Raw genomic sequence first — 17,447 nt, 5'->3', positions numbered from 1 at the left:
ATTAGGAAGCTTCCTGGGAACGTAGTCCGTTAGTACTTGGTAAATATCATTTCTGCTCTGTGTATAACCTTGATGTGATTGATGTGACTTTAAATATTTTAATACTGTATTATACCAATATTCTTTAGACAGTGTCTTCGGTCATCTGACGAAGTAAATCGTAGACTTTTTGTTCTAACATTATATGAGTATTTGGTAATATAAAGCTTAGCCAGTCATCCTAGAAGACCCTAGGTAAACTGTAGGTTATTGTCTTTATTGTGATAGGTACCAGTATTAATTTTGTGTTACAGATTACTGAAAGAGTAGTTAAGGGTTAATTAAAAATTAACCCGTTAGGAATAGAGCTGTAATTCCTTTATTAATTAAGTTCCCCTGGAAGCGTACCTAAATTATTACACGTTACTGAACGAGTAGTAATAGTTAATTAAAAATTAACCAGTTAGGAATGGTGTTGTAATTCCTTTATTAATTAACTATTCCTGTAAGCGTTTCTCAATTATCACACGTGTGGGTGTGGTGTAACGGTGAAGTGATTCGCATATTGTGTAACTAGACACCTAGAGATTAACTAATTAAGTGATCAGTTCTGGGTTGTTATTATTGCTGTTATTAATTTACTACTACGGCTGTACATTTGTCAGCGTAGATTAATACAGATTCCAAAGTGTATTGTGTTTTTGTTGTGTTTTCTAGAGAACTAACGTGCTATAATAATATATACTTTATATAAGATCGTATCTCTGATCATACCTAGAGACGAGCCATACTAGGGTTTAACAGCCTGTTACAGAGAGATCTAATAGATATACAGTTAGGAGAGATATTTTGATAATCGTGTTTTATTCAGTTACGGGAATTATAGAATCCCCGTGACAGGTAGTCAAATATAATATCATAACAGTAAACCACTAAAATATAATATCATAACAGTAAACCACTAAACTAAAATAATACACAACTACAGTTTTCAAATGAAAAATATATTATGTAGAATATATAGAGGTATAATATTAGTATGCTACGATAGTATCATACCTTACGTCATGTGACGTCACACCTTATCACATTACATTACACTACATCACATTACATTACATTACACTATATCACATTACATTACATTACATTACATCACATTACATTACATTACACTACATCACATTACATTACACTACATCACATTACATTACACTACATCACATTGCATTACACTATATCACATTGCATTACATTACACTACATCACATCACATTACATTACATCACATCACATCACATCACATCACATTACATTACATTACATTACATTACAATATATCACATTACATTACATCACATTGTATTACACTATATCACTTTACATTACATTACACTACACTACATCACATTACATTACACTATATCACATTACATTACACTATATCACATTACATTAAACTATATCACATTACATTACACTACATCACATCACATTACATTACACTATATCACATTACATTACACTACATCACATTACATTACACTATATCACATTACATTACATTATACTACATCACATTAAATTACACTATATCATATTACATTACATTTATATTATAATTATTGTTAGACACATTATAACAATTCTGCCAACAGCTGAAATAGAATAACAATAAAACAAACTGGCTTTCCAATGAAAACCTAGATTCAAGTAATATGGATCATGCTCATTAACATCACAAATCGACTACAAACGTATGTGTATTTGATATAATAACAGATGATTTGAACCACGGATCCGTAGGATCAGATTCCCGCTCTCTACCGACTAAGCTAATAAGAAAATTCCCACTAGTTGATACTAATATGAGGACTTTATACCAACACTATTACAATTTTATCATTACGGTTTGAGTAATCAGACACTTAAGCTGTATCCCAACCGGCCGCGAGCGATGCGAACGATTATTTTAGAAATCATTGATTTGAATCGGCGTATTGCAACCGCACGCGTACGGCGCGACGAATAAATGTGTCGCGTCGCACGCGTCCAGTTAGGATACGGCAACTGAAATCAATGATTTCTAAAATATTCGCTCGCGTCGCTCGCGGCCGGTTAGGATACAGCTTTAACTTTGACCTCATGTCATTTCGGAGGTGGATGGGAGATCTGAAACATGGCTGAAAGCAAGACACATGGCCGATTTGTGGATAATGATACATTCGGGGAGATAACTCTTTGGAACAGTCAATATTATGAATATTAACAAGTGGCGGGAGGTAGCCCTGTGACAAGTTAAGCGCTTGTCTGGTGCGCAGTCGGTCTAGGATCGATGCCCGTCGGCGGACCCAGTGAACTATTTCTCTCTCCAGCCAGTGCACTACAACTGGTATTAAAGGGGCCGTGGTATGTGCTATTCCGTCTGTGAGATGGTGTTGCTACTAATGGCAAAATGTAGCGGGTTTCCTATCTAACACTATATGTCAGAATTACCAAATATTTGACATCCAATATCCGAGGATTAACACATCAATGTGCTCTATTGGTGTCGTTAAAAAAAAACTTTACATGTTTAAAATTTATATCAACGAAAAGTTTATTTATTGATATGCCAACGCCATTTAGAGTCTAACATAATTTATAGTAACTGCGAACTATCTGTCTGTATGTCTGTCTCTGCAATACATCTAGGGTACATCTCTAGAGATTAAGAAAAAAGTTTGTTTTATTTATTGGCATTACTAGATCACTTTGATTCATTAATCATCGGCTATTGGATGTCAAACATTTGGTATTTTTTATATATAGTCTTACAGAGGAAACACGTTACATTTTTCCATTAGCAGGTAGGGACCTTCCCATTGGCATGATAACAAGACCATTGATATACCAGTCGTGGTGCACTGGCTGGAACGAGACACTGCACAATAGGCCCACCGACGGGAGTTGAGCTTAGACCGACCGCGCATCAGGCGAACGCTTTACCATTGGGCTACGCCCCGCCCTCTTGAAAGTAAGAGGTCAAAGACTCCATTTACCACCACATAGGTTAGGCTTCAAATTATATTCGTTCATATCATTTAAAGAAACTGGGGGGTGGTGTGGGGGACGGGATGTATCCCAGTGATAAAGCGCTCGCTTGATGCGCGGTCGGTTTGGGATCGATCCCCGTCGGTGGGCTCATTTGGGCTATTTCTCGTTTCAGCCAGTGCACCACGACTAGTATATCAAAGGCCGTGGTATGTGCTACCCTGTCTGTGGGATGGTGCATATTAAAGCTCCCTTGCTACTAATGGAAAACATGTAGCGGGTTTCTTCTTTAAGACAATATGTCAAAATTGCCAAATGTTTGGCATCCAGTAGCCGAGGATTATTAAATCAATGTGCTCTAGTAGTGTCGTTAAACAAAACAAACTTTAAATGAAACTAGCTTCACATACGTCCGTAAAAGTCTGCGTTAAAGTATTCGTAACATGCATTTGTTTTACGGATTATATTGAACACATACGAAATTACTACAGCACATGCACAAGTTTGCCTAGAACGTGAAATACACGCAGTAATAGCCAAGCGTTGAATACGACGAACCTTTAAAGGGACATTCCTGAGTTTGCTGCAATTTTTAAGATGTTATCGACTAACAGAGACTTTTTAACGATTGTAATTACATATGAAATACATTTTTCTGCATAAAATATTTGTGGTTGTATATTAAACATGTTTCTGATCGCTCTACTATTTGTACTAGGTTACATTTCATGTTATTTCCTAAAATAATTTTTTTCGTACGTACGAAATTATTTGAAGACAAATCCAGTTTGGGCTTCTTACAAATATTAAGACCAGAAACACATTGAATATACAGACACTGATATTCTAAACAAGAACATATATTTAATATGTATGTTTAATTGTAGAAATATTTTATTTTTCGGAAACATCTTACAATGCAGCAAACTCAGGAATGTCTCTTTAAGTAACACGCCTTTAATTTGTTTTATTGCAGTATCACGGGTTTAGAAAACAACATTCGTCCATGACGTCTCAAACTGACATGATGTGTGATAACGTAATTTAATATGTTCAAATTCATTCATTGATCACAAACAGGATATTATATTAAAGCATTACATACCAAATGTTCATAATCGGGGGGGGGGGGGGGGGGGGGGGGGGGGGGGGGGGGGGGTCTCGGCACACTGCACACATCTCTAATTTGTCTTCAGCATACGATCGTCAAATTTAACCTTCCGTCCATGTTTCTTGTTTTTCTTAGTTGAGAGTTGACTTCTGCTGCTTAAATCTGGCGAAGTCCAAGCACGTTTGGCCTCTTTATTATTATCAGGCGTGTAGAAAACCTTATTTGATCGTGGCGCAGCGTGGCGTTTTACACCATCATATTCCGACTGCTTACTTTCTCGTAAAGAATTCTTATAACCAGTGGAACCTTTTGATGGTGAAACTGTCACCGCCCATGTAGGCGTGGTAACGCGATCACTTGTGTGGACCGAATCCTTTGGAGACGATGTAAAATCCCTATTCGTAATATATCCAAGAGAGCCTTCATTTTTCGTTGGGATATTGGGTGCATTTCCGTTTATGACGTCACCGTTCTTTGGGTGGCCTATCGGGTCATGTGGTATTGGCAGGTGGTGTATAGTGTAAGGCCATTGGCTCATCCTTGGACTCAGTGGATCAAATTTAATGAGAGGAGTTATTTCTTGTATCTCACCTGAAAAAAAGAGACATTATCTGCTATATACAGTGGATGTTGTTAACTCAAAAGTCTATTATGTATTAATTACTCTTTATTTATTACAAAATATGTTTACACGCATACGATATGATATATAAGATGTTCAATTATTTCAATAACATAAAAATCAGAGACGGATCTGGGGATGGGGGGTGACTTTTACGTTTTTTTCATTGGGATGCCCTTTTGATGAGTTGGTCTAAGTACCCCCCCCCCCCCCCGCAAGAAAAAATAATAATAATATAATATATATATATATATATATATATATATATATATATATATATATATATATATATATATATATTTAACAGTTGAGTGACAAGACAAAGCCATTTATAAGGCTTCTTGATTTGGCTATACTTCCTTACAACCCAAATGATGAGTACAGATTGCAATACTATTTATTTATTACAATATACGCAAATAAAAAAGTATATAAAATGTATTTTAAGCAATACCCCGAAAAGTATTTACGTTTCAGTTTAACCTTTCACATGGGGAAGAACCTAAGTATGCAGTTCGCGGGCCTGGAAGTGGCAAATCGAAACAATGGTATATCGAATTATCTGTGCGACGTACCTGCGAACATTGTAACAATGTTGCACGTTTTCCCATGGTCATTTTCAAGCTTCCGCCGGTCCTTCTTGTTAAAGAATCGCCACATGCACACACAGATAACGGTACCAATCACCGCCAGACCAACAATAGACGCGATGAATACAGCTATAGCAATCATAGTCTCTTTTCTGTAGAAAAAAAAACATTAGTGAAAAAGAAACGAATGTATTTATAAAAATAAACAAGTTTGTGTATATGTATTACGTTTCAGAATCTGTACCGCTTCGAAATATATTCAATTGCCTTTTTTTCGGGAGGGGTTTGGAAATACAACCTCTCAAACATAACGAATGATGCACAATTTATGCGGAATGATTTCGGGATATAAATATATAAAAATTGGCGGTATCTCAACATTAAAACAATATAGATTAACAAACGGATACACAAACAATTTTGATGCCTCAACAAAATGATATATGCAAATATATACAAATTGGATTAATAATTAGGTCACAGGGGTTAAAAGGTCATGAAATATTGGTGATGCTAACGTTTTGACATTCATGGTATGATAGATACTCTTTGAGTAATTAAATGGGTCAGTGTTTAATTATTTCGAAAAATAAAATGCCTTCGCAATAGCAAAATGTCACATTTACATAACCAATAGAAAATAGTAGGAAAACCTATAAGTACTTTGCAGGTACTAACATTCCACCACTAGAAAGTGAACAACTTTTGTCTATTGCCCTAGTTTTCGACTTTTAAAAGAAACATATTGCCATGATACACGAAAAAGCTACTCTTTGGAAACATCTATCATGTTAATTTATTAATTACATGTGTAGGAGTTTTAAACAAACACCATGGGATACTGGACTCCAGGGTGATACCAAGTACTGCTTTGGCCCATTAACTATGTTTTTACATGTGTAGGAGTTTTAAACAAACACCATGGGATACTGGACTCCAGGGTGATACCAAGCGCTGCTTTAGCCCGTTAACTATGTTTTTACATGTGTAGAAGTTTTAAGCAAACACCATAGGATACTGGACTCCAGGGTGATACCAAGCGCTGCTTTGGCACGTTAACTATGTTTTTACATGTGTAGAAGTTTTAAGCAAACACCATAGGATACTGGACTCCAGGGTGATACGAAGTGCTGCTTTGGCCCATTAACTATGTTTTTACATATGTAGGAGTTTTAAGCAAACACCATGGGATACTGGACTCCAGGGTGATACCAAGTGCTGCTTTGGCCCAATAACTATGTTTTTACATGTGTAGGAGTTTTAAACAAACACCATGGGATACTGGACTCCAGGGTGATACCAAGTGCTGCTTTGGCCCATTAACTATGTTTTTACATGTGTAGGAGTTTTAAGCAAACACCATAGGATACTGGACTCCAGGGTGATACCAAGCGCTGCTTTGGCCCATTAACTATGTTTTTACATCATTATGGCGGGAATTAGACTCCTTTAACATTGTGGTAAAGCGCTCGCTTGATGCGCAGTTGGTTGGGATCGATCCCTGTCAGTGGGCCCATTGGGCTATTTCTCGTTCCAGCCAGTGTACCACGACTGGCATATCAAAGGCCGTGGTATGTACTACCCTGTCTGTGGGATGGTGCATACAAAAGATCTCTTGCTGCTAATCAAAAAGAGTAGCCCATAAAGTCGCGACAGCGGGTTTCCTCTCTCAATATCTGTGTGGTCCTTAACCATATGTCCGATGCCATATAACCATAAATAAAATGTGTTGAGAGCGTCGTTAAATAAACAATTTCCTTCCTTCCTTCCTTTAACATTGTTAACGCGTTCGTATATTTGCTTTTGTATGACACTCAATAGCCGATGTATTTTTGTACTGTTTGTTTCGCGTTCCAACCAATGCACCACAACTGGTCAAAGGTTTTGGTATGTGCTTTAAAAGATCCCTTGCTGCATTAGGAAAAATGTAAAGGAGTTTCTCTGATGACTATGAGTCAGAATTACCAAATATTTGACATCCAATAGCCGATGATTAATTAGTCAATGTGCTCCAGTGGTGTCGTTAAACAAAACAAACTAACTTTTTTTTTGTACTAGAGTGTCATTAAACATTCATGATTATTCTTTTTTTTTAAGATTACAAAAACAGTAAAATTAGCTGTTCTGATTACAACAAAATCAAATCAAGATAAAGGACCACTCTGTCGCTGATTGCGTTGGTTTCAACGTAGCCCAGTGGTAAAGCGGTCAATCTGGCCCATTGGACTATTTCTCGTTCCGGCTAGTGCACTACGACTATTATATGAAATGCCGTGGTATGTGTTATCATGTCTGTGGGATAGTGCATATAAAAGAACCCTTGCTATTCACGGAGAGGCGGGACGTAGCCTAGTGGTAAAGGTCTCGTTTGATGCGCGGTCAGTCTTGGATCGATTTTCGTTGGTGGGCTTTTGGGCTACTTCTCACTCCAGCCAGTACATCCAATAGCAGATGATTAATAAATCAATGTGCTCTATCAGTGTCGTTAAACAAAACAAACTTGTGTGTTATTCATGGGAAAAAGTAGCAGGTTTCCTCTCTAAGACTATTATGTTAATATGTCCAAATGTTACCAATAAATCAATGTCTCTGGTACATCAAATGACGTAGTAAGGACGCTCCTATCTCTGTAGAAAGTGCATACTAAATGTGCCAAAACCTTGGGAAGATATAGGCATGCAAATACAATTTAAAGGCTCATACAGATTGGATTCGGCGCGTGCGTGCGGTCCGGTAAAAACAAATGAAATGCATTAGTTTCAATGAGATCGTCTAAACTGGATGCGTGCGATGTCTGTGTGTGCAAAACGGGTGCGACCAGCCGCAATGGACTAATCGTATATGGTTTATATACTCAAAACGCAAGCAGCAGACGCATCAGTCGCAACATTCGGATCGCACGCACGCGTCGCATCCAGCCTATGTGAGCCTTACGGTAAACCTTAACCATATTAAAGGACCGTTGCTCCCAGTCGGTGTGTGTAGCCTGTGTGAAGGCAGCGAAATTCCTGCAAATCTAGAATACTTGGCTTCATATACGAAGTAGTCGAAGATAAAAATGTGTTTATGTGTTGTTCAAATATTTCGTTTCTTGTCCCCCCCCCCCCCCCCGGTTGGTTGCTGTATACAAGCTGAGTGTGGTATTGTTATGCTAGGTTCACACTATCAACTGTCACGACGGAGTTGGCCAACTCGCCGATCTCACGACTTCTACGACTGTCCAGCTGCTAGTCTGCGCACTCGATTCTCGTCGTATACAACTCCTACGACCGATTAGTTGTTATGCTAGCGTCAGGCTACCATCTGTCACGATGAAGTTGGCCAACATCTCACGACTTCTACGACTATCCAGTCTGAGCACTCTTACAACTCACGTCTCGTCGTATACAACGACTACGATCAATTAGGTGTTAATCTGAGCGCACCAGCCGCAAATTAGGAGTGGGGAGAATTACAAAGCAACCATTAAGTTGGCCAACTCCGTCGTGACTGTTGATAGGGTGAGCCTAGAAAACAAGGAATGTTATAAAGTACGACCACTAACATACATGCGATCAACACAGCAGTGCTGAGCCGGCGGATCGCCACAACAGCCAGTGTTACACTCGATGGTGGTCGTCGCGTTTTGACGACATTGCAGGCCGGAGATCACTGAAATATAGACATCATTAACAACAATAACAATAATAGTATTAACAACAACAACATCGCCCCATCCATCCATCTTTCCATCTATCCATCCATCCATCCATTCATCCATCCATCCATCCATCCATCCATCCAAACATCCATGCATCCATCTATCCATCCATCCATCCATTGATGCATACGTGAGTGTACAGAGGGGTCTAATCAACATATCATTGTTTGTAAGGATAGTATTTTTATCCATTGCTCGATTGATATATTAAAAACGATGAATGCATGTGGTATATATTATCCAATATAGTGTCAGTGGGCCCTTTGGGCTATTTCTCGTTCCAGCCAGTGCCCCACAATTGGTGTAACAAAGGCCGTGGTATGTACAATCCTGTCTGCGGGATGGTGTTTATAAAGGATCCCTTGCTGCTAATCGAAAAGAGTAGCCCATAAAGTGGCGACAGCGGGTTTCCTTCCTCAATATCTGTGTGATCCGTAATCATATGTCCGATGCCATATAACCATAACTAAAATGTGTTGATTGCGTCGTTAAATAAAAGATTTCCTTCTTTCCAATATAGTGACGTGTCCACATCGTTACCTACCTTTATTACACTCACACCCATGTAAGAGATACCCGTTGTAGATCATTTCGTCACCAACATAATAATAATAATAATAATAATAATAATAATAATAGTAGCAGTAGCAGTAGCAGTAGCAGTAGCAGTAGCAGTAGTAGTAGTAGTAGTAGTAGTAGTAGTAGTAGTAGTAGTAGTAGTAGTAGTAGTAGTAGTAGCAGCAGCAGCAGTATCGGTAGTAGCACCACACCTGTTGCCTATCTGTGCCTCCTCTGGACCTACATCACTATCCTGGCTATAATGTTTAATGCCAATCCCTTGTCACATGAGTGCTTGTGTTTTACCATTAATTAATATTGCAATAACAATTAATACATCTCTGTTATATTGTGTTATACTTGAATATCCCTTACTTATTTTGAACATTATATACATGTATGTCTACTACCACTGTCATTAATATCATTAATACTGTTGCTATGCGTGATTCTACTAGTAGTATTGCTAGTTGTAGTACTACAAAACAAAAACATGTTCCACTAATGAAACGGTTGTAAACTTACCTATCGTCATGCAGAATATAACAGCCACAGAGTACAGCGCTTAATAGTAGTATTGCTAGTTGTAGTATTACAAAACAAAAACATGTTCCACTAATGAAACGGTTGTAAACTTACCTATCGCCATGCAGAATATAACAGCCACAGAGTACAGCGCTTAATAGTAGTATTGCTAGTTGTAGTACTACAAAACAAAAACATGTTCCACTAATGAAACGGTTGTAAACTTACCTATCGTCATGCAGAATATAACAGCCACAGAGTACAGCGCTTAATAGTAGTATTGCTAGTTGTAGTACTACAAAACAAAAACATGTTCCACTAATGAAACGGTTGTAAACTTACCTATCGTCATGCAGAATATAACAGCCACAGAGTACAGCGCTTAATAGTAGTATTGCTAGTTGTAGTACTACAAAACAAAAACATGTTCCACTAATGAAACGGTTGTAAACTTACCTATCGTCATGCAGAATATAACAGCCACAGAGTACAGCGCTTCCAGTGTGGCAGCCATTTTGAAATATACTAGAATTCATGTCGGCAAAGTGACAGAGGATAATACTGCAAACAACATTAAATACATTAACCCACAAATCAAAACTCGCTCACTGGTGTCGTGCCCTGTCCTGTGTTTGGCCTTGAAGGAAATCTTTCAGCTTTATGTGTGTGCAATACAGTAAGCATACACGGTTCTCTATAGTCAATTGTCAGTATAAAGTATAATGGCTAAGGTTGTTTCTTGCCAGCGCTGTTGTTATATACAGAGTTTGTTGTTAAACGAGCCGTACAGGAGTTCAGCGGTTAAAGAGCCCTTATATACGAGACTTTCCTTCTTGTTCTTGTCCGGAACACTCTGTTGACTGCATGTCATTTTAAAATGTCTGTACATTATAAAGCAGTAATAATGTACAGTGGTGTAGGAAGGTGCCATAACGAGGGGGGAGCGCGCGCGCACACACACACACACACACACACATATATATATATATATATATATATATATATATATATATATATATATATATATATATATATATATATATATATATATATATATATATATAAACCATCGCTACTGGATCAAGAAACGTGGGGGGTACATGTCCCCCGCCTTGACACACACACCCACCAACCCCCCCCCCCACACACACACACACACACGCGCGCGTGAAATGTCTATAGTAGAAATAGTCGGAAACGTTACCATAACAACGTCAACAGTCCTTTGAGTCAACAGTTTATTCCAATTATTATTATTATTATCATTATTATTAAAAGTTACGCTAGATTTTGAATCAGACAGAAAAAAGCGCCATTTACTTTATTATGTATTTTATATTCTTTTGCATAATTAATTATATTATTATTATTATTATTATTATTATTATTATTATTATTATATAACAATGCTTATTACTGAACGCTGTCCTCCGCTACCGTTATTCTCCATCAGGCGCCTGATCAAAAGAGAAGGTGCTGGGGTGTGCATTTGAGTGACATTTCGACATTCTCCGTTAAGTTACGAAAATAGTCGGAAACGTTACATAAAAACGTCAACTGTCCTTTGACGTGACGTCAACAATGCTTTGGCGTTTTAATATGCTTATGGATGCCAAAGCAATACTACGCACCTTCTTCTGACTGTTGTTTTAACTTCAGTAATGTACGAACAGAATCGTTGTTTGTCATTTAATAATCATATTTATGTTAAATGTGTATAAATGGCGACATATAACTACTGTGCGGTTCTCTTGCGATGGATATATGACCAATAGAGGTAAGAGCTTGATTGTTTGTTTGCTTGTTTGTTTGTTGCTTGTTTGAGTGTTTATCAGGACCGTTGAGTTGGGGTGTGTAGGCATTGGAAGATTACCATATAGATAATACTCTTCTAACATTGTAAGTGTATAACCGACCTCGTTGGTGTCGTGGTTAGGCCATCGGTCTACGGGCTAGTAGGTACTGGGTTCAAATCCCAGTCGAGGCATGGGATTTTTAATCCAGATACCGACTCCAAACCCTGAGTGAGTGTTCTGCAAAGCTCAATGGGTAGGTGTAAACCACTTGCACCGACCAGTGATCCATAACTGGTTCAACAAAGGCCATGGTTTGTGCTATCCTGTCTGTGGGAAGCGCAAATAAAAGATCCGTTGCTGCCTGTCGTAAAAGAGTAGCATATGTGGCGACAGCGGGTTTCCTCTAAAAACAGTGTCAGAATGACCATATGTTTGACGTCCATTAGCCGATGATAAGATAAAAAAAATCAATATGCTCTAGTGGCGTCGTTTTAAATAAAACAAACTTTGCTTTTTGTTTTTGGGGTATGGCGCTACTGAATTGAATATTTACAATGTGTGTGCTAAATGCAACCGCTCTCGACAGGGGTTATGGGCGCCTCCCCCAGAAAGAAAATGGGTTAGGTTTAGGGTTAGGGTTAAGAAAATCATCCACTAATGATAAGATTATTAATTTTGTCAAAAGTAAAATCCGCACAATTTGGGTATGGCGCCATACCCATTTTACCCTCTGGCAGAAACCCTGGTACCGGGTTCGCAGCCCAGTACCGGCTCCCACCCAGAGCGACTTTTAACAACTCAGTGGGTATATGTAAAACGAACACACCCTCTTCTCTCTCACTAACCACTAACAACTAACAACAAACCCACTGTCCTGGACAGGCAGCCCAAGTAGCTTAGGTGTGTGTCCAGGACAGCGTGCTTGAAACTTTATTGGATATAATCACGAAAATAAGTTAAAATGAATTAAATAAATGTTAGAGTACTTCTGTATAGTGTTTAGTAGATGCTCCTTTTAAGCATCGCTCTCCGTAGAAAAATCCAGCATCCGCCTCTGTCAGTTGTGATAATATAAAAAAAATTACAATATTTAATACTAACACCAAGCCTTCACCATCGGCCAGCTTCACAGCCTCGTTGTGACCACTGTTCTATTTGACACTGGATCCGCCACTGTTATATATCCAGGCTGTAATATACTTTCGTTACATAGCCAAAACACTGGGTTCCGCCACTGTTATATATCCAGGCTGTAATATATTTTCGTTACATAGCCAAAACACTGGGTTCCGCCACTGTTATATATCCAGGCTGTAATATACTTTCGTTACATAGCCAAAACACTGGATCCGCCACTGTTATATATCCAGGCTGTAATATACTTTCGTTACATAGCCAAAACACTGGGTTCCGTTTATTAAGAATATTTTCCTTGCTATTTGTATTGTATTCTATTGTACGTTTCCCCACAGTTCCTTACACTGTGTTTTACATAATTATACACTTTGTATTCGAAATAATTGCATTGATGTCCTTACCTTTGTTTGTCACTCAATAGTCGTATTGCGACATCTTGGGTCGGTACTCGGCCTAAGATGTCCCAATTCTAAAACTTATGTACCAAGGCAGCCCGAAAGGTCCCAACTGCTAACTAGTGTGTTGAAGTTTGTTTTGTTTAACGATATCACTAGAGCACATTGGTTTATTAATCATCAGCTATTGGATATCAAACATTTGGTAATTTTTACATTAGTAAAAAGGGATCTTTTATATACACCACCCCACAGACAAGATAGCACATACCAATATATCTGATATACCAGTTGTGTGCGTGTGCGTGCGTGCGTGTGTGTGTGCGTGTGTGTGTGTGTGTTATCCTAAATTCAGAATTCAAAACGTAAATGCAGTTTGTTCTGTCTGATCTCATTCCCTTTTGAAAGCAGAATCCGCATGACGGTTTTTCAATCTGTATTTCTTTTTCTTCTTTTTTCTAATGTGTTATGGTTTGCTTTTTGGGGGGTTTTATTATTGGAGGGATGGAAGGGCAATCCGCTCGTTTTCAGTTTATTTGTTTTCTTTGCAAAACTAACTTCAGATATTACAAACAGTGTTTCTAGGAATATAAAACAACATTTTATTTCGTCGAAATATTTCTTCTTCGACTACAAAAGCCCTATTAATTATAACGCACATACAACCACCACCACACAATACAACACATCACAACACAATGCAATTCAATACAATAAAAAGAAATCTGGATTGCAACGTTTGTATCTTCACATTGGTAAATGTGATGTGTAACTGCAACAATAATTATACAACGGATAATATACTCTGTCAAAAAAGAAACGCATAGGCGAAATAATCATGGAATTATCTCTTTAATACAAAGTGGCATAATTTTGTTATTTATGATCGTATCACATGAGTATCACATGAGTATGTGACAATGTTCCTGCTATGGACTGACAGCAGTGGAGGCCTTTTTGCCACCAGCAGCAGCAATCACTGCGCGACATCTCCTTGGCATATACTGAATGAGTCTCTGAATCTGGGCACGTGGAATCCTAGCCCATTCTCCCTGCAGTGCATGTGACAGTTGCGGAAGCGTTTGAGGCTCCGGGTCACGCTGGCGTACACGTCTGTCCAGTTCGTCCCATAGATGTTCAATGGAGTTGAGATCGGGCGATCTTGATGACCATGGCAGCACATTAATGTTCTCATTCTGTAGGAAATCCATTGTTACACGTACCGTATGTGGCGGCCTGGCATTGTCCTGCTGAAAGAGTTCTCTTTGTCGATCCAAAATGGAAAGCATGTGACGGCGAAAAATTTCATCCCGGTAGCGTACGTAAAGCTGTCAGGTTGCCGTGTACGAACACAAGTTCACTTCTGACGGTGTATGAGATGGCTCCCCGTGTTTTTTTTAAATCCTCAAACTCTAGGCGTTTGGTGCTTGTGAATAGTTGTGTATCAAGTTTCAACTGTTATTTTTGTTCTCCTAAGAATTCAATATAATGCAGGTGGGAAGGTATGTGTGTCCCGTGATCGTGACTATGTGGATCTACAAAACAAAGCTGGCTACGACACAGCACAACTCGAAACGAATCCGGCAAGTGATATCTTGAAATCTGTGCTGGATTATTATCACATCTTAAGCCAGTGTCTTTCCGCAACGTTAATTTTCAATCTAGACCCCGACAACCTGATCTGGAAGTTGTTTAAACCATAGTTCATATGTCCTCTCTGTGAGGTATTTCGACACTGGTCTGTAAAATGCAAAAGGAAAATTGTTACCGGCATAGTGGCTGCTCCAACAAAACAGCGACAAGGTATCATTTATATGCATTTCCCCATTGGCAGGAAAGTACATATCACAGTCTTTAATGCACCAGTGAATGCCATTAAATACAGTTTAATGCATTTAATGACACACTCAACACAACTACAGGTATGTGGTGTCAGACATGTGATTAATGACCACAAATATATTTTAGAGAGGAAACTATGGGTAACTATTTTTTTATTAGCACCAAGGGGTCTTTAATATATGCATCATCCCACCGACAGGATAGTAGGCCTACATATCATGGTCTGTAACACCAGTTGTGAAGCACTGGCTGGAACGAGAAATAGTCCAATGATTACACTAACAGGGATCGATCCTAGACTGACCGTACACCAGGCCAGCACTTTACTACTGGGCTATGTCCTGCCCCCGGCAAATTAATTTAATCATATTATTTTTTTCCTCTAATACACATAGTAACTATTCAATTCAGACTAAAATAAGGGAAAACAACTTTCCTGTTTAACTAGTTTCTCTGTCTCTGTTCAGTTAATATTTTTTTAACTGCGCGTTTCTTCTGTAGAACTAAATGAACTCTGCAATCACTTCGTATTAAACTATTTACATAACCAGCAGTTATTCAGCAATTAGTTAACAACACACACATTTTACCACATTCCAGATGTCTAAGAACTAAACACTTCCAGCCCCCCCCCCCCCCCCCCCCCCCCCCCACCCCCACCCCACCCCCCATTGTCGGCAGTCCATCTCAGATTATCACAAACGGACCGGTCATCGTGATGCGTAAACAGTCAATTCTCGCTACCTCAGCCAGAGTTGTTATTTCTTTGCAAGCCAAAACACCCAGCCAGAGATAATTTACATAAAACACCTTCGCTGGATGTAAACACTTAGAGCTAGCATATGTCATTAGCCTGTCATGCGGTATGGCACCTAGGATTCAATCTTCTCAGACAGTTTACAGCCCACCACATTCCAGTGTTGTAAGCAAACGCGTTATGTCTGTCAGCTATGGGTGATACTACAAAATTCTAGAGAGACAGAATAAGGTAGTGCTAAAAACATGGTTTTTGCCTTTTGTGGATATGGACATAAAAGATAATTGGTTTGGGTTCTGTTCTATAAAAGCATAAAATAAATGATTGGTTTGAATGAGACATTGTCACTTATTATCTGTACAAATGTATCTGTACAGTTGCTTGTAAGATGACTGTATAGTCACTTGGTATCTGTACAAATGTATCTGTACAGTTGCTTGCAAGATGACTGTATAGTCACTTGGTAGCTGTACAAATGTATCTGTACAGTTGCTTGCAAGATGACTGTATAGTCACTTGGTAGCTGTACAAATGTATCTGTACAGTTGCTTGCAAGATGACTGTATAGTCACTTGGTAGCTGTACAAATGTATCTGTACAGTTGCTTGCAAGATGACTGTATAGTCACTTGTTAGCTGTCACTTGACTGTATAGCTGTACAAATGTATCTGTACAGTTGCTTGCAAGATGACTGTATAGTCACTTGGTATCTGTACAAATGTATCTGTACAGTTGCTTGCAAGATGACTGTATAGTCACTTGGTAGCTGTACAAATGTATCTGTACAGTAGCTTGCAAGATGACTGTATAGTCACTTGGTATCTGTACAAATGTATCTGTACAGTTGCTTGCAAGATGACTGTATAGTCACTTGTTAGCTGTACAAATGTATCTGTACAGTAGCTTGCAAGATGACTGTATAGTCACTTGGTATCTGTACAAATGTATCTGTACAGTTGCTTGCAAGATGACTGTATAGTCACTTATTATCACTGTACAGTTACTTAGACTGTATACACTTAATGTACATCTGTACAGTTGCTTGCAAGATGACTGTATAGTCACTTGGTAGCTGTACAAATGTATCTGTACAGTTGCTTGCAAGATGACTGTATAGTCACTTGGTAGCTGTACAAATGTATCTGTACAGTAGCTTGCAAGATGACTGTATAGTCACTTGGTATCTGTACAAATGTATCTGTACAGTTGCTTGCAAGATGACTGTATAGTCACTTGGTATCTGTACAAATGTATCTGTACAGTTGCTTGCAAGATGACTGTATAGTCACTTGGTATCTGTACAAATGTATCTGTACAGTTGCTTGCAAGATGACTGTATAGTCACTTGGTATCTGTACAAATGTATCTGTACAGTTGCTTGCAAGATGACTGTATAGTCACT

The 17,447-nt window shown here is 38.5% G+C and overlaps 1 protein-coding gene across 2 annotated transcripts; it reads right to left on the bottom strand.

Moving 5' to 3' along the window:
- Window positions 1-3,893: 3,893 nt before the first annotated feature.
- On the bottom strand, window positions 3,894-10,805 carry LOC121389515. Of its 2 annotated transcripts, none has more exons than XM_041521171.1 (4): window positions 10,575-10,805; window positions 8,884-8,986; window positions 5,321-5,487; window positions 3,894-4,714 (listed from the first exon to the last, which is right to left on the bottom strand). In XM_041521171.1, the coding sequence occupies exons 1-4, from the start codon at window positions 10,630-10,632 to the stop codon at window positions 4,194-4,196; spliced, it is 849 nt and encodes a 282-aa protein (XP_041377105.1). In that variant the 5' UTR covers window positions 10,633-10,805; the 3' UTR covers window positions 3,894-4,193. The 2 variants fall into 2 exon arrangements, with proteins under 2 accessions (XP_041377105.1, XP_041377113.1); XM_041521179.1 differs by lacking the exon at window positions 10,575-10,805 and adding an exon at window positions 10,119-10,154.
- Window positions 10,806-17,447: the final 6,642 nt, after the last annotated feature.

The sequence above is a fragment of the Gigantopelta aegis genome, chromosome 3, assembly GCF_016097555.1.
Source record: "Gigantopelta aegis isolate Gae_Host chromosome 3, Gae_host_genome, whole genome shotgun sequence".
NCBI classification, from domain to species: Eukaryota; Metazoa; Mollusca; class Gastropoda; order Neomphalida; family Peltospiridae; genus Gigantopelta; species Gigantopelta aegis.
This window is presented reverse-complemented; position numbering and strand designations above follow the sequence as displayed.